The 21819-nt window shown below is 42.3% G+C and overlaps 1 protein-coding gene across 3 annotated transcripts in view; it reads right to left on the bottom strand.

The window, feature by feature from the left end:
• PCTP (phosphatidylcholine transfer protein) overlaps positions 1-21819 on the bottom strand; it is a 225151-nt gene that overhangs the window by 16807 nt on the left and 186525 nt on the right. For 2 of the 3 annotated variants that reach the window (XM_002719280.6, XM_008271264.5), the window contains exon 1: positions 9899-10062. The exons of the other annotated variant lie outside the window; for it this stretch is intronic. In XM_002719280.6, the coding sequence (XP_002719326.1) occupies positions 9899-10039 (141 nt within the window). In that variant the 5' untranslated portion in view covers positions 10040-10062. Of the gene's footprint in view, positions 1-9898; positions 10063-21819 lie in introns of those variants that run through there. 3 annotated transcript variants of the gene reach the window in all.

Genomic DNA, 21819 nt, shown 5'->3' with positions numbered 1-21819 from the left:
GCCTACTGCAAAGAATTGCCATTCTTCATACAACTGCAGTAACACTCATGGATACACCTCTTGTTTACCTATGGCGATGTGAGGCACAGACTCAAAATTCCCTGAGCTTCTTGTCTGCATGAATCAGTCAGAACAAAATGCTTGCCAATCAAACTTGTTGAACTGTTCTGTTTTCTTCCCTGACCTGTGGGCCACTCAGTTGAGCTAGCACCCAGCCCCTACAGAGAACAGGCTGGCTGGCTTCAGACAAAGTATTCCCAATCCACTGCTGCTTGTGTCATAACTCACTAACTCACTCTCCAGATACTCGTAGATTTTTTTTTTTTTTTTTTGACAGCCAGAGTGGACAGTGAGAGAGACAGAGACAGAGAGAAAGGTCTTCCTTTTTGCCGCTGGTTCACCCTCCAATGGCCGCCGCGGCTGGCGGGCTGCGGCCTGGCACACCGTGCTGATCCGAAGCCAGGAGTCAGGTGCTTCTCCTGGTCTCCCATGGGGTGCAGGGCCCAAGCACTTGGGCCATCCTCCACTGCACTCCCGGGCCACAGCAGTGAGCTGGACTGGAAGAGGGGCAATGGGGACAGAATCCCGCGCCCCAACCGGGACTAGAACCCCGAGTGCCGGCGCCGCAGGTGGAGGATTAGCCTATTGAGCCACGGCGCCGGCCACTCGTAGATCTTATGGACAAAGTAATGTCCCTATTGCAATATTCCCTTCCCCTACTCCTCAAAATAATCACTTGAATAAAAGTCTCCTTTAGGGGCCGGTGCAGTGGCATAGTGAATAAAGCCGCCGCCTGCAGTGCCGGCATCCCATGTGGGCCCTGGTTTGAGCCCTGGCTGCTCTACTTCCAATCCAGCTCTCTGCTATGGCCTGGGAAATAAAGCAGTAGAAGGTGGCCCAAGTCCTTGGGCCCCTGCACCCTCGTGGGAGACCTGGAAGAAGCTCCAGGCTCCAGGTTCAGATCAGCGCAGCTCTGGTCATTGTGGCCATTTGGGTAGTGAACCAGCAGACGGAAAGATAGAAGACCTCTCTCTCTCTCTCTCTCTCCCTTTCTCTCTTTCTGCCTCTACCTTTATAACCTCACCTTTCAAATAAATAAATAAAATTTTTTTAAAAAGTCTCCTTTAAGTCCAGATGTTTTTATTTCACGTGACTCTAAAGCAAAGAAGTAGACAGCCAGAACAGTGATGATTAAAATTATGAATATTCACAAGGAAATTTGATTATGTATAAATTTGTTACAATAGTACAGAAGTACATAGAAGCATTGCTAAAATGAATTGTCATTGTCAAGGATCAGATAATGGATACCTTAATAGATATTACATTGAAGCCTAACTTTTAATTCTGCACAATGATATAGAAAATGTCATATACTCTGTTATAGAAATTATAAGGAGTCTTCAAAAAGTTTTTGGAAAAGGCAAATTATGAAAAAAAGCTATGCATGGATTTAAAAAATGTACTGCACCAAAATAAAGTCTTTTTCAAGAAAGAGCTATTTTATTATTTATTTGAAAGGCAGAGTTATAGAGAAAGAGGGAGAGACAGAGAGATAGAGGTCTTCCATCTACTGGTGCACTCCCCAAATGGCCATGACAGTCAGGGCTGGGCTGGGCCAAAGCTAGGAGCCAGGAGCTTCATTTGGTCTCCCACGTGGGTGCAGTACCATTTTTCCACAAACTTTTTAAACTCCACTCATACTGTTTTCTTTCTACACATAATTTTCTTTCTACACATAATTTTCTGGGATCTGCTGCATTCCTGACCCTAAGAAGTCAAGCATAGGCTTCTACTTGACTTTGTAGCTTGAAATGTGCTTCCCAGGGCTACTTGTCAGCTGTCACTTCAACAGTCATGCAGTCTGCATTTGAAAGACTTCTCCAATCATTTTGCTAAATGGGAAACATTCTTTCATTGATACTAGTAATTGTTTCTTAGAACAGTCCAATTTCTATACAGTTTTAAGGTCATCATCTCATGCAATCAGTAATCATTAAATGCATGCTGTGGATAGAGAAGTTGGTGTTATTTTCATTTTCACATGAAGAAACAAAGCTCAGTAAGACTCAATCACTTGCCTGAGGCCTACAGCTAGAATTGGGACGGAGAGAAAGACAATTGACACTGGCCCCTCAGAAAATTCTTCTGAAGTTTTATCATGGGTACACATAATAAGAACTTAGCAAATATTGTATATCATTTTCATTAATAAAGTAGATGATAATCGACACTTTCAAGATTAAAGAATTGAAAATTATAAACGGTAATGTAATGTACATTTTAGGCAAACCAGTGTCTCTGGGGTATTTGCTCTAAGTTGGACAGCATGCTTGGTAATGAATACTTGTGATAATTCTGTGATGTAAGCATGATTCGTTCCACCACATAAATGAAAAATGGAGGCTGCGAAGGAAGGAACTTATGGTTAGGAAATTTGTTCCTAATTATCACTAATTTTTGCGACATTGTTATTCTGGCTAGTTGTCTAAACATCAAGATGTTCTGTTTTCTCAGCAATGACGCCTGAAAACAGTTCTGCGATTTGTTTGCCATTGCATTCATAAGGTACTTCAAGAAATATTTTTGCCAACAGTACACTTTTTTGTCCTAAACAGAATAAATTCTGAAAAAGATGACAAGCAATTACATATGAGAAATATCAAGATGCTATAATGTTTGCAACTGACATTTGCAATCCCTACATACAAGTAATCTGTAGATGCCAGACCTCCACCCAATCCCCCAACCGGAGCTAGAGAAAGGCACCACTCATTCCCTTCAAATTAAGGTGTTTGTCTGCATCGACATCACCAACTACAAGGCAGCCTTAGATGAATCACACTTCTCTACTCCTGTGAATGCACCCTTGAGTGTGAATTTAGTTCTCTTTGCCTCTCACAGAAGGGCTCATTTCTATTCCTCAGCAGGACAGGGAGCCTCCCCCGCGTAGGTCTGGGGAAGCCAGCCAACTTCAGCCACTCTGCGGCAAGTCATCAGCTGCCTTGGTATGAAAAGGAAGCCCCTTTCACCAAAGTAAAGCAGTCAAATTCTGCAGCTGCTACTGGACAGCATGTACCAACGTACTAATGTGAAGAAGGCAGCTGACTGATGTGGTTCAACATCTGAGATGTCGCTAAAGAAATGGTGTAGGTCTCATCTCTGAGGGTTGCGGAATAGTGATAGTTAACACAGACTGAGCACTTACTGAAATGCCAGGAATGCAATGGAGTGCTTCACATAGATGATCCTACTAATCCACATGGTGAGACTGTAAGGAATAAGCCACCAGGGAATTTATTTTTCAGACAAGGACACCAAGACTTCAAGATGATGAGACATGTCCAGAAAAAGCAAATTTAAAAAGTTAAGAACTTCCATTTGGCAATTTTCCTGATCCTGTCACCGATTCACCCCTGGAACCCCCCAGGCATTGGCTAGGTAGTATGTCTAGAGATTCAGAACATCCTTCCCTGAAAAGGGTCCCAAGGTGGAATGAAAATAAGCATTTCACTTTATTAATGACCACCTCCAATGAACTCCACGCAGGAATCTGGTGAACACAAGGTGAGAAGGCAATGCGTGGCTTATCCCTGGAGACAGAAGTAGGGCATCCTATTCACCCCTCTCTCCACCCTCTGTCAAATCAAAACTTGGGGGCCAGCATTCTCACAGAGCCTCACACCCACGTGCTAAGCCTGATGGAGAAGTGAGGAGAGAGAGGAACTGGGCTCTACCACACCTCTCCAGCTGTGCACTTAGGGGAGATGGAAGAGAAGCAAGAACTGGCCTTTGCAGCTGGAAGCAGAAGAATGCACACACAAATGGACAGCTTTCAGACAGGCCCCCAGTAAAATGCGGCTCTGTAAGTTGCAATGGGTTCCACAACTGTCCTGTCAATCACGCTGGTAACCAGAGGATGGGAAAAGGGGGCAGAATAGGTCTATAGTAAGAGCAGCTCCTAATGTATCCTGCATTTCAATCCCATTTGGGAAAAGCAAAGTGGCAGCTTCTCACGTGCAGAGGTAAAGCAGTCCTTTGCTGCATTGGATCTATGCTCGCTCCTGCCTACCAACTTTTCCCTAAGGCCAGTCCACCCAAATGCAGCGTTTCTGCAGTAATGCTGGGCTTTGAGAACAGTACTCAGTCAACAGCACTGGGAAGAATGGTCCTTGGGAAACTGCTATCTGCTTCTCACCAATCTCTTTGACGAGAAGACCTAGTAAAGAACAAAAGCACCATTTAGGCAGTCCTTTCTCACAGTGCCAGGCTTTGAGAACTAAAAACTTAATAAGTCAGCCATCAGCCAGATCGTCTCAGTCCAATATTTACTTGATCCAAATTGATGCTGGGAACCCCTGTGTGCCAGTTTCACACCACGTAGGGCCTGGGGCAGTAGTTAGTGGCACAGTGACAATGCAGCCCAAAGGTCCTGCAAGACCTGACTGCAGATCACAGGAGAAGCTTTCCTAAGTAACTCCTGGCCCTTTGCCTTGGCGAACCACTCAGCCCTACTTGGGGGACCACGGGGATTCTCATGTGGCCACTAATTTAAAAATCAGAGCAAGTGAACCTTTCAATGGATATTGCTTTTGTTTTTGAGATATTTGGTTTCTTCCTGCCACCTCTCAGTTGAGTGGTTTCTCATCTCCTGGGGACCTCTTTGACCTTTGCCTTTCCCTCTCAATGTCAAAGCTCTCTTGGGCATCTTCCATACTCTCAAAGCATGGGCACTGGACCAGCAGCTTCAGCACCACTCAGCAACTGGCTAAAAAAAAGTTTATAATTGGAAAATATAAAAAACAAAAACTACAGAGAGGAGAGAGAGAGATCATTCAGCGGAATGGAACATTGGAACATTGGTGCCAGGACTCTCCAGTAATATAAGGAACTTAATCCACGGATACTTAAGTCTCTTATAGAAAATGTATGGTATCTGCATACATACAGACCCACTTTAAATCCTCCTGTATATTTTAACTTTTATAGAACCTGATACAATATAAGTGTTATATAAATAGCTGTTATATAGTTTAGGGACTAATGATAAGAAAAAAGAGGTCTGTGTATACTCAGCACGGATGCATTTTTTTCTTTCCAAATCTTTTCAGTCTGAGCATATTGACTTCACAATTGTGGAATCCATAGATACGGAGAGCTGGCTACATCTACTAACTCTCAAATCCTATTCCAGTTCCACCAAATCAGAAACTCTGGGAGCAGGGTTTCAACTGAATTTTAACTGACTCTGCAGGTGATTTTAATGAACACCCAAGCGTGAGACAATTTTGCAACATATCATTTCGCTCAATCCGCTCAACAACCCTGGAAGGTAAGTTTTGCCCTTGGTTTATAAACGAGAAAGTCAAGGCTCCCAAATGAAGAAGTAATGACCAAGCTCGCCCAGCTGCTAAGTGGGGTTCAGGATGCTCATCTGAATCTCCTGGGAAGTTTTAGCACAGAGCAAACACACACACACACACAGACACAATTTAATTGTGAAGAATTTCAAACACACAAAAGTGGAGGCAATAACATTGCTCACTTTCAAAAGGTCACCCAAGCCCCACACTGGGCCAGTTAAATCTGAATCTCAAGGGTAGGGCCTGGTGTCCTTTTTTAATAACACCCCAGGTGTTTCAAATGTGTTTGAGCTTTGAGAGACACTGTTTGGTACGTTTCTCCTCCAGATGTCTGCAATGACTCAGTTCTTCAATTCACTTGTATTCCACCCAGATGTTACTCTGGGAGGGGCTTTCCAGACCCCCTTATCTAAAACACATCACAAGGGGGTGTCTAGCCTAGTGAGTAAGATGCCTGCATCCTATATCGGAATACCTAGATTCAGTTCCCAGCTCTGCCTCCTGACTCCAGCTCCCTGCTAAGTGATGGCTCAAATAGTTGGATTCCTGGCACTCTCATGGAAGATCTAGATTGGATTACTGGTTCCCATTTTCAGTCCCAGCCATTGTGGGCATTTAAGGGAGTGAACCAACAGATGGGAGCCATGCCTCCTCCCTCTCAAATAAATAAAATTTTAAAAATTCAAACAGATGTCATCACACCACCCTTGGATACTCTTGCCATGCTATTTCTCTATTCCTTTATTCCACTTTCATAGCATTTTCACTGGACATTTAACACTGTACTGTGGGCTGAATCTCATCAATGACTATGACCGATGCTCAAGAAACTCTGAACAGCAGCTCCAGCCTTCTCATGCAGCCCTTATCCCCACTGTCTGAGAGGGTAGCTGCATGTGGGAGGCAGGGGATAATATGTCCTGCATGAATAAATGAGAGTGGAGCAGGGCTGAGATTGTAATCCAGGACCACCTGATTCCAACCATGTCACATGGCAGCCTCGGACTAGCTTCGGTTGGCCTCCAGAAAAAGAATTTAGTTTTTGCCTTGAAAGAAGATATAAACTTGGCATTGAGTTGATCAAAGTAGATTGGTTCATGCTAGGTACGAGTTATGAGGTCTTAGGTGGCTCACTTTTTATACCCTGATTCTTATTTCCATCAATAAATTAAGATAACAAGCCCATTGCTGCCTATCTGCCAGATATGTTTAAGGATAAATGAAAACTTATATGTGTAGCATTTTGGAAAAATTGTAGCACTGTGAAAAGGTAAGTTATTTCCATTTCAACATGGGGAGGAAAAGAGAAGAAAAGGAAATAGACTAGGCAGAGGAAGAAAAAAAGTCAAAGATGACAGCGTTGCAAAGAATGGCTTCGAGGAAACACTCCAAGTCTAAACTTTGTCGCTCAATAGAAAAAGGAAAATTAAAAATACAGCAAAATTTTGTATGTCAAAAGCACCCATTTGCTTAAGAACAGGATTCAGAATCATTTGTGTACTCAATATTTTATAATTTTAAAATGCTTTATTTGTTACATTTACAACTCTTTTGGGTGCCTCTGAACTCTTTTCAGTCTTTTCCAAATGTAACAATTTTGTTCCAGCATCATGTCAATCATGATCCCAACTTTGGTTTTTTTCCCCATCTTCCTTTCATGACCTATTGAATAAGAGCCCCAGCTCAGACTGGCCACTGCTGATGCTGAATGTGGGAGGCAATGTGTGGAGCAATCAGCTGCCACGTTGGTGCTGCACAGTGACAAGGAAAGCGCAGTCAGAGCCCTCAATGCTTATACCTTTATGACTAAGACCTTCAGGGGCACACTGCACCTGAGAGCCACAGCATTGCACTGGACCCACTGCAAACTCTCCATGTAGGGTTTTATGTGGACCAGTTAATTTAAATGAACTTAATCTTTCATTTGCTTCCATACAAGTAAAAAGATGATAATCATAGTTATTTATCAGAGGCTTGATGTGAGGATAGTAACTGCAAAACATGAGGGCAAGTGTTGCAGCCCATCAGGATAAGCTCCTGCTTAGCTCATGCACATCCCGTATCAGAGTGCTTGGTTCAAGTCCAATCCAGCTTCCTACTCATGCATCCTGGGAGGCAGCAGATAATGGTCCAAGTGCTTGGGCCGCAGCCACCCATGTGGGAGATACTGACTGACTTATAGGCTCCTGACTCCAGCCTAGCCTAGGCCTGACTATTGCAGGCATTGGGGAGTGAACACAAATGGAAGACACATGTCTCTCTCTCTCTCTCTCTCTCTCTCTCTCGGATGAAAATAAATAAATAAATGCTTTTAAAAATATCTGCAAATTTGGGTTATAAAAAGCATCCAATAAGTGCTACTTAATTCCATGCTTTTTATTATTAATTCTTCAATTAATAGGCCATTGAGGTGACAGCGATAATATCATAGGCTCTCTTTCAGATGCTTGATTGGGCTGCGATGTGTAGGAGAGAGGGGAGGAGAGAAGGGAAAGGCCAAGAGACTGGCTAAGCAATCACTGCAATTCTAGGTGACAGGTGCTGAGAGCCCAAGGCAGCAAAGGTAAAGGAAAGGGAAGGAAATGGGCCAGGTGTCAGATACACCTGAGCAACTGAATCCACAAAACTCAGCCAATGCCTTGGTGCGGCTGATAAGAAAAATGGAAGAGACAGAGAGAAGATAACATGTCCATTTGCAGAACCAAGGTGTCCAAGTTACACTGAGAAAGCACCTCTGCCTGGTCTGGATTGTCAGCTTCTTGTTCATCTCGTCACATCCAAAGACCCTGCTGCACAGCAGACATCCAGGGTATGTCGAGTGAGTGACTGCCACGCCTGTGTTTCCACAGGGCACTTGGGAGACACACATCCCTCTGGACGCATTTGAGAACAATTAGGAAAACTCCTGGAAGTTCTTCACATTCCCAAAAATTTTAGGTGAAAATACAAACAAGTGCACCACCAAAATGATAATTATTATTAGGAGATGAATGTCCCTGAAATGGCAGGGACCCAGTGTAGTTTTTATTGTGAATCAGATCAATGGTGCCTACCAAACATAACACCTTTGTACAAGGCAAATATGTAAAGCAAATATGACAGCTCCCCAACATCCAGTATTCGCTCTGCTCTGACAGAAAGGCCTGCCCTATTAATTCATAAGAATTCAAATTAGCAGGCCCCACTGTCCCTGTAATTGGTGGTGGTGGTGGGGGGTGTGTGAGTGGACGATCTTCAAAGCAAACACGTATGCATTTCTTCACCATCACCCCCATTGACTTAGAGCAGCATTGCTCAACCTCAGCAACAGTGTAATCTGCGAGAGGATAATGCTTCCTGGTGGGTGGCTGTCCTGGGTCCTGCAGAGTTGGAGGCAACTCTGAAACTTGCACACACATCTCAGAAACTGGATGTGAACCTCCTAACAACACGAGGCAGGGTTTTTCTTCCTGTGCAACAGATGAACAAATTCTAACTATCGAAAATGCACACCTGCTCTTTGAAAATACAAAAATACAGCACTTGATGAAAACCAAAATGCAATTGCTTTAAAAAGCAACCACGCGGACAACACGACCCATAAGACCACGAGTTCTCCAATCCTCCCTCTGCTACCACTTCTGCGGTGCCCCTTCCCAGAGCCACTTTCCCCCTAGGCATTTTTCTTCCATCAAGGAAACCTGAGGTTGAAACAGGTGAACCTTACGGGTTCTCCCTGCTGAAACACTACAACAATCGGCCTCTATGCCAGGAAACTTTGTTTCATTCTCATTACTTGTGGCTGACTGCTAACCCACTTCCCAATGACCAGCCTCCTGCGACAAGCCTGGGGCAACACTGCCTACCTGCTCGCCTACTCGGCTCTGCTCTGTAGGCCAAGCCCCCTGGGCGTGGGGGGGGGGGGGGGGAGTTGCTTCACAGCCAGCTCCATTCCTCCTACACCTCGACTTACTCTTTCTGCCTGAACTTTCAGACCCAAGTTATTAAGAGCAATTTAGAAGGAAGAGGTGAAAGCGAAAGGAAGTACTAAAATGACTGAAGGTTACATAAGGTCCTTTCTTGGCAACACTCCCTCCCCTCCTACCCCACACTCCCCACTGCCCCCCCACCCCCAGCTACTCTGCATATCCAGCGCAGGGAAAGTTCTTTCCCACCTGTCTCCAGGCCCTAGGATACTGTCCCTCCCCCGCCCCCATACACCGCTGGCGCCCATTAGAGGGAGGGGATCTACGTCCCTTGCAGACATGTGCATGGCTAGAAATCAGCCCACACGCGTTTTAACCCTGTCATCAGCTTCTAATTGCTTCCCCAGCCGGGCTTGACCCGACACCGAACCCCATGACCTCGCAGCTTCCTAGGATCGTCCCGAGGCAAAGTCACTGCACTCTCTCGGGCAGGGCCCCAGGCGGAGCTCCTCCCGGTGCTGGAGAGGGCCTCGCGGCCGGACCGCTCTGCAGCTGCAGCCCCGCACGCTCGGCGAGGAGTCTGGCCCTGGCGCACCAGCCCCTGCGGTCCTCCAGCGGGCCAGCCGCTACCTGGTCCAACAGCCGGTAGATGCTGATGCCCAAGGTCTCCACCAGCAGCTGCCAGTCGGCCCCCGCCAGCGCCGGCTGCTGAAGCTCAGCGCAGGCCTCCCGGAATTGCTCCTCTGTGAAGCCACTCGCCGCCGGCTTCATCCTGCCGCAGCCTGGGCCGTTCCGCTTGGACTGCGGCGGCGACAGGCTTGGTGTGGGCTCGGGGGCGGGGCGATAGGGAGGTCCCCATGTGATTGGCAGGGAACAAGAGAGAAGGTGGGACTTACGTAGTATGAAAGTGGTCTAGGGGGCGGGGCCATGGGTGGGCCTTAAAGTGGGCGGAGCTGAACACAAGACAGGAGATGGAAAAAAGATATGTATCTAGAGAAACTTAGGACTTGATTTGGGAAAAAATAAAGAGAGGTTGGAGAAGTGGGGAGACTTCTACAGGGAAGGGGGAAAAGAAGAGGAAGACACTGATATCACCTTATCAGCATCCCCCCATTCTCCTCCCTCTCCCACCTCCCCCAAACTTTCATGGGGGCGTCTTCACCTCTCTGAAGAAAGGAGAAGGAAGGGATGGATAATTCAGAAATACTTGACAATCTCAGGGGTCAGGTGCTAGGACCGTATGTCAATGTAACTCCTGTTCTTTCATTCGTGCATTTAAAAACCATATTCAAAGAAGGGGTCCAGGGAATTCACCAAAAAGCCAGAGGGGGTCCATGGCACAGAAATGGTTAAGAAATTTATTGCAAAACGGATCTATAAAGTTATTTCCCACCCTGGAGGGCAGGCAATGACCTGGCAGGCGTCCTGCTACCCACCCAGGATTTCTGTTGCTTGCATGATTTAGATGCCTGTGCAGATCAAAACTTTATGCAAATCAAAGATCCCTTTGTTCCTTATTTCCCACTAGCAGACCACACCTGACCCTGAATAAAGTAGGTAGTTTCAACACCTAAATGATGTAACAGCCACTGAGTGCCAATAAACTCTGGAAACCCATGATTCCTGATCTGTAAAATGGGTTAAAAATAATGCTACCAGTTACAGTTGAGAAGGTGGTTGGACATAGCATATGTTTGCACTGTGCCTATCAAAGTAAATGTTCCATAAAAATGTTCACTTTATTTACATTATGACATTGACCTATTTCCTTAGGTACTTCAGATAAAGTTGATGGCAAATTCTGTATTGATGCCAAGAAGGGAAGCAAGATTAAATTTGGCAAGTTGCTTAGATACAGTAGAGGTAAGTTACTGCTTTATTCAATTCAGTTCTGGTTCTGTGTTGTTTTATGGGAGTGAAAGAAGGAAAGATTAGAAACATACATTTCTACTATTTTTTATAATGCCTTGTCTATTTAAAATAAAGTTCTTCATTGCTTAAAAAAAGCAATGGCATAAAAAACTATTGACTATGAAGTATTTTCGCCTGTCTTTAAGTAATCCATTATCAAGGTGTGCTTTAAGCAAGCGGTACTGTTTTCACTATGTAGCAAGATTAATGAAGACGTACATGAGAGCATAAACGGCATAATACAAGACATATGATATGTAGGTAAAACTAAAATTCTAATTATCATGCATCTTTTAAAAATCTATTACTCATAGAACTCAAGAGGAAAAAACACTATCCAGATGCCTTTGGATATGTTGATTTACACTCATGCTTATTCTACAACAATTAGTGAAAGGTAAAATGATGTCAGAAAATAGTTTTATTTTGTGTAGTCTCAAAGGTCTAGAAAGGGCTTAGAAAAGGGTTTGGAAAGCCTTTCTTGGGTATCCGTTTCCTTTGTGAGAAGATCTCACTGGAGGAACTTCTGGATTTGTGTCGGTGGAAACTCTTGACCTCAAGCACAGAACACCTGATTAGTTGGACATGAAGAAAGGGTGCACCAGATCTGAGACAGAGGAGAGTGAAAGTCATGACGGAAGCACCCCTCACCCCTCCATCTCACCTCCTGCCCCTGTTGCTCTGGGGAGGAATTTCCACTAAAGACGTGCTTTTGGCCTCACCAGATGACTGAACTCCTCAGGAGATGCCGCTTTACATCTGAGTGCTGCGTTTAGGGGACAGGACTGTGGGCATGTGCGGAGCAACCCCTGGGGCTCCTTCTGGCCCTTGACTGCTTGTAGAAAACAGGCATCCTCATTTGTCTTAGGTTACATAGGAAACTCAAGGGAGTGGCATCTGCTGCTAGAATCTAGGTAGGCAAAATGTTGCGATTCTCTTGTTGCCAAAGACTCAAGCCCTGTTCTCCAAGTGGCTTTACTGTAATAAAGGTGAGATGCCAACTCACCCCTGACTGTAGCATCTATCTCTAAACTGATTCAGAAGGCAGATTTGGACCAAAGACCCTCCATAAAGTCTGGATCCTCTAAGAATTTCCTGAGCCACTCAAAAAAACCAGAAAAGTCCCATCCTCTAGACTATGGGACCCTTAAGGAAGCTCATGCTCTTCCTAGAGGCTTTGGTGAGAAGAAATATGAAGGTACTGAGAGAAACCAAACCCTAAGCCTATGCCAGAGATGGGATTCAGAGTTATATCACCTGCACTGTATGGAAGCCACAAGATAGATAACATAAAATCTGGTTCATGACCATTGAAATCCCTGGGATCTTGCAAAAATCAAAACCAGGGACATGGGGCTGGCGCTGTGGTATAGCGGGTGAAGCCGCCACCTGCAGTGCTGGCATCTCAAATAGGCGCAAGACCGAGATCCAGCTGCTTCACTTCCCATCCAGCTCTCTGCTATGGCCTGGGAAAGCAGTAGAAGATGGCCCAAGTCCTTGGGCCCCTGCACCCGCATGGGAGACCTGGAAGAAGCTCCTGGATCCTGGCTTCAGATCGGCACAGCTCTGGCTTTTGCGGCTATCTGGGGAGTGAGCAGCAGATGGAAGACTCTCTCTCTCTACTCTGCCTTTCAAATAAATAAACAAATCTTAAAAAAAAAAAGCAAACAGGGACATTTTCACAATGAGGAAACATGGAATAACTATAGAGAAGATAGTACATACATGGACAAGGAAAAAATGAGTTACAAACACCCAAGGAAACAGTTCTCCAGAAGAGCACAAGCAGATATACAAGCAAAATAGTAAGATAGCCAGAAGCAAAGAACTACAAATAGCAGACCAATATGAAACTGATTTTTTAATATATAATTGAAATAAATATAAAAATACAAATAAATAAAAAAGTGCCAGAAAATAAAAGAACAGAACATTAAAGAAAAGATGAACGAATTTGAAAAAGAACCAACTAGTGTTTCAACAATTGGAAAATATTGTCATTACAATTAAAAACTTAAAACAGAGATAAATAGTGGCCTTGCCCCAGTTCAAGAAAGGCAAGGACATAAGAAGATGTCTATGAACCGCCGGCTCTGCAGCTCAATAGGCTAATCCTCCGCCTGCGGCGCCGGCACACCGGGTTCTAGTCCCGGTCAGGGCGCCGGATTCTGTCCTGGTTGCCCCTCTTCCAGGCCAGCTCTCTGCTGTGGCCTGGGAGTGCAGTGGAGGATGGCCCAGGTCCTTTGGCCCTGTACCCGCATGGGTACAGAAGCACCTGGCTCCTTGCTTCAGATCAGCGCTGTGCGCCAGCTGCTGTGGCCATTGGAGGGTGAACCAACGACAAAGGAAGACCTTTCTCTCTGTCTCTCTCTCTCTCACTGTCCACTCTGCCTGTCAAAAAAAAAAATGTCTATGAGGAAATTTCCCAGAAAGTGTGGAGAGCATGAAAGAGCAATCCATGCAATGGAGTGACAGGAAGGATACACTTCTCCTTGGAGTTCCAAAAAGAGAGAACAAAGAAGTTTAGCAGATAGGGTGAGTGGAAGAAACTAAAAATAAATAAATAAATAAAATAAAAGGTGAGGGGAGTGCAGGTGTTTGATGCAGCAGTTAGAGACGCCACTTGAGATGTCTGCATCCCGTACTGGAGTGCTTGGGGTCCACTCTGTACAGCACTCCCAGTTCCAGCTCCCTGCTAATGTGCATTCTAGGAGCAGCTGGCAAAGCCTTAAGTACTTGAGTTCATGCCACCCAAGTGGGAAACCCCAACTGAGTTCTGGACACCTAGTTTTGGCCTGCCTCAGTCCTGGCTTTGCTAACATATGGGACATCTCTCTCTCTCTCTCTCTCTCTCTCTCTCTCTCTCTTCCTCTCCTCCCCCCCCTTTTCATATAAAAAGGAAATAAATAAAAATTAAGAAAAAGGCAAAGTTGAACTAAAACTCTAAACAGCAAAACTTAGAAAAGGGGAAGATAAGGTTAGAACTTTAAGAGGTAGATAATAAGTATGATTAATTTTAGTGTTAATTTAGTTTAACTACACATCTTAAAACTCAAGGGTATGAACTCTCAAAGTAATAAAACAAACTACCCAATAAAAATGGGCAAAAGATTTAAATAGTACTTCACCAAAGAACCGTTGGTAAATCACTAGTCATTAGAGTAACATAAACGTAAATCACAATGAGGCACTACTGTGCACCTGTAAGAAGGGCTAAAATCATAATGATCAAAGCAAGTGTTGGCAAAGATGTAGAGTAACTAAAACTCTCAAACATTGCTGTTAGGAATGTCAATGGTATAAACACTTTGGAAAATGGTTTGACTACTTCCTAAAAGTGAACCATACTACACAATCCAGTCATTCTACTCCTAAATATTCGTTCAAGAGAGAAATAAAGCACTGTTCATATATAGACTTGCAAACAAATGTTATAGAAGCTTTACCTGTACTAGCCTCAAACTCATTCAATGGTTAAGCTGATGAAACAAGCTATTATATTTCCATTAATGAAATACCAATATAGTTTTAAATGATGAAAATACATGTATGTGAGTACATGTGTGCATGTGTTGTGGGAGGTGGGAGTTATCTCTGTTGTTTAAAAGTTACTTATAGTTCTGATGTCTACACCTACTGCCTAGAATGTGGTTTCTCTGTATCATTCTCTACTAAAAACCTTTTTGTTTAAAAGGCTGATTCTAGGTCTGGGGCTGGAAACTCCTAAGATAAATCAGAACATTTTGTGTTTGAGAGTAAGGAGATGCTCTCAGACTAGTGGAGAAATGTCAAAAAGTGATAAATGTTGGCTTGCTGCCTTTGCCACTGGCCAAATTCTGAGAAATTTGATATCAAAAAGAATAGTGACAGTAATGGATTATAAAGCACTAAATTAAAAAAGATAGCCATGTGTCCAGAGAGACACTAAAAAAAATGATGAAAGAAATAATTGGTGGCAGGGAGGAAAATACTTAAGAAAGTGAACTAATTCAGGTAGTAGGAATGGCAAAAATCAGAAAACCCCTTTTTTTCCACCTGCAGTGAAATAATCATTGATTGATTCAGGCATTGGTCATCAATGGGTGCTACAGTCAGTTGCAATCATCGGATGAAAGTTTGTTGACACTGAGCCTGTTCATGTAAACTCAAAGTGTTGACATGGACTACTCATCTCTTACGGACAAAACGGTACAACTTTATAATACAGAGTCTGGTGGTTGTCACCTTCACTGTGAATGGTAGCATCACCAATAGTGGTAAAACTGACACTACAACCCTCCTGCAAGGAATTCACAATCTCATCTGAATGTTTTTGTCAAAATGCTTAACTTGTAACTAATCATCACAAATAGTGACCATATAGCCTTCAGGAAACAATGCAACAGGTTTACAATATCATCTAAACATTTTTACCAAAAATGTTTAACCTACAACTCATCATAAGACATTGAACAAAACCAGAAGACAGAAAATTTCTCAAGATAACTAGCCAACATTTAAAAAAAATCAGTATAAAAGAAAATGTTTTAAAAACTAAGATGAATAACAATCACATCCAATGCAAAATTATCAGTTGAGTCATGTATTAGGCAAAAATTATGAAAGGGAATTTCTGGGACAGTTGGGAATATTTGTATATGCACTGTTTTTTAGATGATATTGTAAAATATTGTTAATGGAAATTTAGGGAAAACCCAGCTATGTTTATTTTTGCAAAACATAACTGAAACATAATCGTGCAGAAATGTGAAGGTGAAAGTATGGAAATATACACAAGAAAGCTGTGTGGCTCTATAAATATCAGACAGAATAGACTTCAAGACAAGAAAAATTTAATGGACGTCTATGAGTTAATGATAAAAAGGACAATTCTTCGGGAATTCTGAATGCTTATATTAGTATTCATTTCACAACATCTTCTGAAATATGTAAGACAAAAACCAGTGGAACAGTTTAATGTTGTTTTCTAGGAAACAGACTCATCAAGCAAAATAATAACTGATCAAGATATGAGAGGCCAGGTCACATAATTCCTATGCTTGATCCATGGGGCACATAGAGCACACCATTAGGGATCAGGTGAAGAGAACATACATATTATTTAAATTCTCATAAAACATTAAAATTGACAACCTTGAGAGTCACAAATTATGCTTTCAACAAATAGGAAAGAATCAGTATTATTATTTGATGGCAATGTAAGTAACATGAAACAGGTGAACAACTAAAAATAGCCAGTTCCTACACCTGATATATTTGAAAACTAAATAATAATGACAACAAATACACACGCATTCCAGGAGCTTAGCAAACGATTCCCTGTACTAAACTCCCTTCTGCTTAGATACCTGGAGAGTATTTATATTCTGCACTGACCCCTGGCAAACACTGTATTCAAGGAGTAAGATATTTAGTATTCTAAATATGACCATTTCTATCAATTCAAACTATAAATCCAACTAGATTTAATTAAAAATCGATAAAGGGTCTTCCAAGAACTTGATGCATTGATTCTAAATGTCTTAGGAATAGACCAAGGATCAAGAAATTTCAAAAAGCAGGAAAGAAATTTTTCAAAGTAGGGGAAAAAAAGATAAAACATGTTGTATTATGCATTAGGATTCACCATAAAGAAAAGGGCATGGTGTTGATTCAGGATTAGGATCAATAATAGTAAAACAATGAGAAAGATTTCTGTTCAGAAACAGATCCATGTATGTATTGAGACATAGTATGTGACAGAGGCTGGGCAAGTGAGAAAACTGTATTGGAACAATTGGCTACCCTTACTTTGACAATAAGATTCTTAGAGCATACACAAATATAAATTATAGATGTGTAAAAGTACTAACCATGTAAGGCAAATTGGTGAAATTTTCAGATAATATTGGAGTAAGTGCTTATGACCTAAGAATTTAAAAAACCTTAAAGATATGAAATAACACAAGTCATAAAAGAGAAGATTATTTTGGCAACTTAAAAAAAAAAAGTGTTCCCACTGAAGTATACATCATACATAAATCAAAATCCAACACCTAGATTGCCAACAAAGGTACAATGTTGACAATACATATAAAACTGCTAGAAATTGATCAGAAAAATCCAAATAACACAATTTAAAACTTGCACTTTGAAAAACCAAAATGGTAAATTATCAATGAAAAGTTGTTCTATTGCCATACAAACTAGAGAAATGCAAAAAACACATTTTATTTACATAAAATTGACATAAACTTTAAAGGCTGACATTAGGTACTGCTGAATATACAGGGGAAATGAAAGCTCTGATTAAAATGTACAGAGTAGTTTGAAAAACAAGTTGACAAAACCTATCAAATCTGAGGAGACAAATATTACCTGACCCAATAGTTCTGCCTCTGAGTATACCTGGAAGACTTGATCACACTGCATAAAAATGCACATTATTTTCATGGCAAACAAACAAACAAACTGGAAATAAACTAAGTATGCAACAACCGCAGAATACAAATTAATTGTGTTATATTCATTCCATGGCTTTTGAAACTGTAAAAACATCTACTTGTATATATCATGGTTAATTATTGAAAACTTTCATGAAGAAAGCAAATTGCAGAAGGATGTACAGAGCAAGATTCTTAACGGTGATATGAATATACATATGCCCCTAGATTTTAAAGTGTAGCTGGGAAGAATTCACATGAAATTCATATATTTGTAACATTTTATTCTCTTTAAAGATAATGAAATAAATAAGATTCCTGTTACTGTATCTGCTGGGTGGTAGTTTCATGAATGCTCTGTTATTCTCTGTACTTCTAAGCACATTTGATATATGCATAATCTAAACAAATAAATAAGCGATTCTAACAAATGTATACTACAACTGGCATTAAAAATACCCGAAGGTGGCATAGTGGGTCAAGCTGCCATCTGTGATGTGGTCATTCCATATGGACCCCAGTTCATGTCCTGGCTGCTTTACTTCCTATCCACCTCTCTGCTAATGGCCTGGGAAAAGCAACAGAAGATGGTCCAAGTGTTTGGGCCCCTGACACCCGTATGGGAAACCTGGATGAAACTTCTGGCCTGGTTTTGGTCTGGCCCAGTGCTCACCATTGCACTCAACTGGGGAGTGAATGAGCAGATGGAAAATCTCTCTCTCTCTCCCTCTCTCTCTCTCTCTCTATATATATATATATACACACACACACACACACATATATATATATAACTCTTTCAAAATAAATAAATCTTTAAAAAAATAGCAGAAGAAAAACACTATCTTAGAATGTTATTAAAAATGAATGAATAAATGAATATTCACAAACATTTAGCTTTGCACAGGGAACACACATGTTGTGACTGATCAATGCTTATTACTTTTTTAGTTAGGATATCAGTGGTTATTTGTTCTTACTAATAAAAGTTCTTGTGTACCAAACAAATAAGAAGTGAATTAAATATATCTTATGCTAGAGAAAACCCGTGGTATCCAGGGTAACAATCAGAACTTCTCACTTTCTCCACGGAATTTTTTCATAATACAGAGCTAATTCGGTGTGTGGATTGCCAAGATAGAGATGAGGTCAAGAGATCTGTGTTCTGGTCACTTCAAGGACCAGGCAAGTCTCTTTAATTTGTTTAATCCGCTTACTCAGTATTATAAAAATACTACTACCTATATTAAGACTTTGCTAAGAGACAATTAAGCAGACAACACAAATAAAACAGTCTGTAAAGAGAAAGTGAGAACTTAACAGTAGGGATTTCTAAACTCTGTTGCAGTCAATTTTAATGTTTTTATTGCCCATCCAAATCAGTTTAGTTCTATTCTATTCAACTTGTGCTATTGAATGTTTTTGTTTTCTCCAATTAGAAGACCCATGAATATTTACTTGCCTCTGTCAGGTCAATGAAGAAATCCAAGAGGGTGAACACACTGCTGCTGGCTTCCAAAGCTTATAAAGTAACTTGTAAGACTGTTAATAAGGGGCAGCACCTGTAGCGCTGGCATCCCATATGGGCACTGGTTCAAGTCCCAGCTGCTCCACTTCTGATCCAGCTCTCTGCTATGGCCTGGGAAAGCAGTAGAAGATGGCTCAAGTCCTTGGGCCCCTGCACCCACATGGGAGACCTGGAAGAAGCTCCTGGTTCCTGGCTTTGGATCGGCACAGCTCCAGCCATTGCAGCCAACTGGGGAGTAAACCAGCAGATGGAAGACCTCTCTCTCTCTCTTTCTCTCTTTCTCTCTCTCTCTCTCTGTCTGCCTCTCCTGCTCTCTGAGTGTAACTCTGACTTTCAAATAAATAAGTAAATCTTAAAAAAAAAAAGACTGTTAATACAAGTTTAAGTGTGCCAAGTACTCATGGTGAACCAGAAACTGTGTTAACTGTTTCAGTTTAATCTCTCCAACATGAGTCTGAAATCTGTTCTATTCTCATCTGTAGCTTTTACGTGACCAAACTGAGGCTTACAGTAGTGAAGTCACCTGACCAAGGTCAGGTGGGTAGGACAAGCACAGAGCCAGGATTTGAAATCAGCTCTGTTTGAATCTAGATCCAACTTTCTCATCTTGAGGTCACCTATGATGGTGTAGGATTTATAGACATGAAGCAGTGAACACAATTTCTGGGTTTTTTTAAAAAATTATTTATTTGAAAGGCAGAGTTACAGACTCTATGGGGCGCGGGTGGGAGGGGGAAGGAGGGGGGGAGAGAGAGAGAGAGAGAGAGAGAGATCTTCCGCCCACTGGTTTACTCCCCAGATGCTCACAATGGCCAGAGCGGGGCTAGGCTGAAGCCAGAAGCCAGAAGCCAGGAGCTTCATCTGGGTCTGATATGTGGGTACAGGGGCCCAAGCACTTGGGCCATCCTCACTGCTTTCCCAGGCACAGTAGCAGGGAGATGGGTTGGAAGTACAGCACCCAGGACTAGAACCAGTGCCCATATGGGATGCATTAAATCTTTTAAAGTTGCAGTGATTTCAAATTTTGTTTTTGCAAAAAATAAACTTTCCTTTTAATCCCATTTTCACCAATTGTCCTCATCTTTGAGTTCTTAGAAATGTTTTTATCCCTTAGTAATGTGAATGTGGACTAATCAGGTTTCCTCAAAATGGCCACAATGAACTTTTTCATCCCGCACAATCATTATAGAATGTTAACCCACCTCCCACTAAATGTAGAGTCTGTGTCTTCCGCTTGCATTGGGGTGGGCTTCCGACAGCATCAGAAGTGTTGTTCTGTGGCCTGCAGCACCAGACCACACAAGATTTCTTTGGGGACTTTCTTTCTCAGAACCCAGACACCATGACACGAGGAAGCCCCAGCAACCTATGAAGAAGGTGTCTTAGAGGGAGTCCAGAGGTCCTGGCCCACAGCCCCGGCTAAACTCCTCACTTGCTAGCCACCTGAGAGGGTCATCTAGCAGGTGGGTCCCCCAGCTCGCCCCCTCCAAACCTGGCTGAGCCTCCCTGGCCAACACTGCCTGGAGCAGAGACGGGCTGAGCCCCACCTAGATTACAGATTCACAAGAAAAAGTAAACAATGACTGTGCTTTTAAGCTACTAAGATTTGGGGTGGTTTGTTAGGCAGTAATAAATAGTTACAACAGAAGATATTCAGCCTTTTATGCCCATATTTCAAAACAAGGAAAACTAAAGTGAGACAAGAAATAAAAAAAAAAAAATTCCACTAATGGTTCCCTTTGGGTTTTTGCATGCACAAATGGCCGCTACGGCTGGAGCTATGCTGATCCGAAGCCAGGAGCCAGGTACTTCTTCCTGGTCTCCGACGTGGGTGCAGGCGTCCAAGCACTTGGGCCATCCTCCACTGCCTTCCTGGGCCACAGCAGAGAGCTGGACTGGAAGAGGAGCAACCGGGACTAGAACCCGGTGCCCATATGGGATGCCCATATGGGATTAACCAAGTGAGCCACGGCGTGGGCCCCTGTAAAATGCTTTAAAAGCATGATTTCAGGGCCCACTTTGTGTACTTTTAAGCTGTTTTTCATCATTCTTGAATTCTTAATTTTGACTCAAGCTCAGAATTCTGCAAACACTCACCACATGGCATTTAACTTTGGGGGAAATGGCTTGATTTCTGTTCCCCTCTTAGAGTACACCATTTGTTCTCTTTGGAAACTCTCTATTCCTGTAAGAAAGTTTGATCTGTCTTTGACGCTCAAGAATTTTGCTTGGATACACCTGAGCACATACAGCATCAAACTCAAATATTTCTTTAGTTCAAAATTTTCTTCTGTTGCTTCAGCTTTTCTGGTATTCTCTGTATTCCATTTCCTCTCCTGGAATTTGTACTAGGTATGGACTAAATCTCCTGGGTTAGGACTTCTTATTTCTTATCTTTCCCTCCTTATTTTCATATATTCAAAATTTCCCTTCTTCATTATTGTCAAGATCTTCTTAAATCTTCTTGAGAAAAAATTTCAAATTATTTAAAAATATTCACTCTTTATGATAAATATATTCTTTTTTTTTATCTTTTATTTAATGAATATAAATTTCCAAAGTACGACTCATGGGTTACAATGGCTTTCCCCCCCATACCGTCCCTCCCACCCACAACCCTCCCCTTTCCCACTCCCTCTCCCCTTCCATTCACATCAAGATTCATTTTCGATTATCTTAATATACAGAAGATC

Source organism: Oryctolagus cuniculus, chromosome 17, assembly GCF_051225735.1.
Source record: "Oryctolagus cuniculus isolate XC-2025 breed Fujian yellow rabbit chromosome 17, ASM5122573v1, whole genome shotgun sequence".
In the NCBI taxonomy this organism is placed as follows: Eukaryota; Metazoa; Chordata; class Mammalia; order Lagomorpha; family Leporidae; genus Oryctolagus; species Oryctolagus cuniculus.
This window is presented reverse-complemented; position numbering and strand designations above follow the sequence as displayed.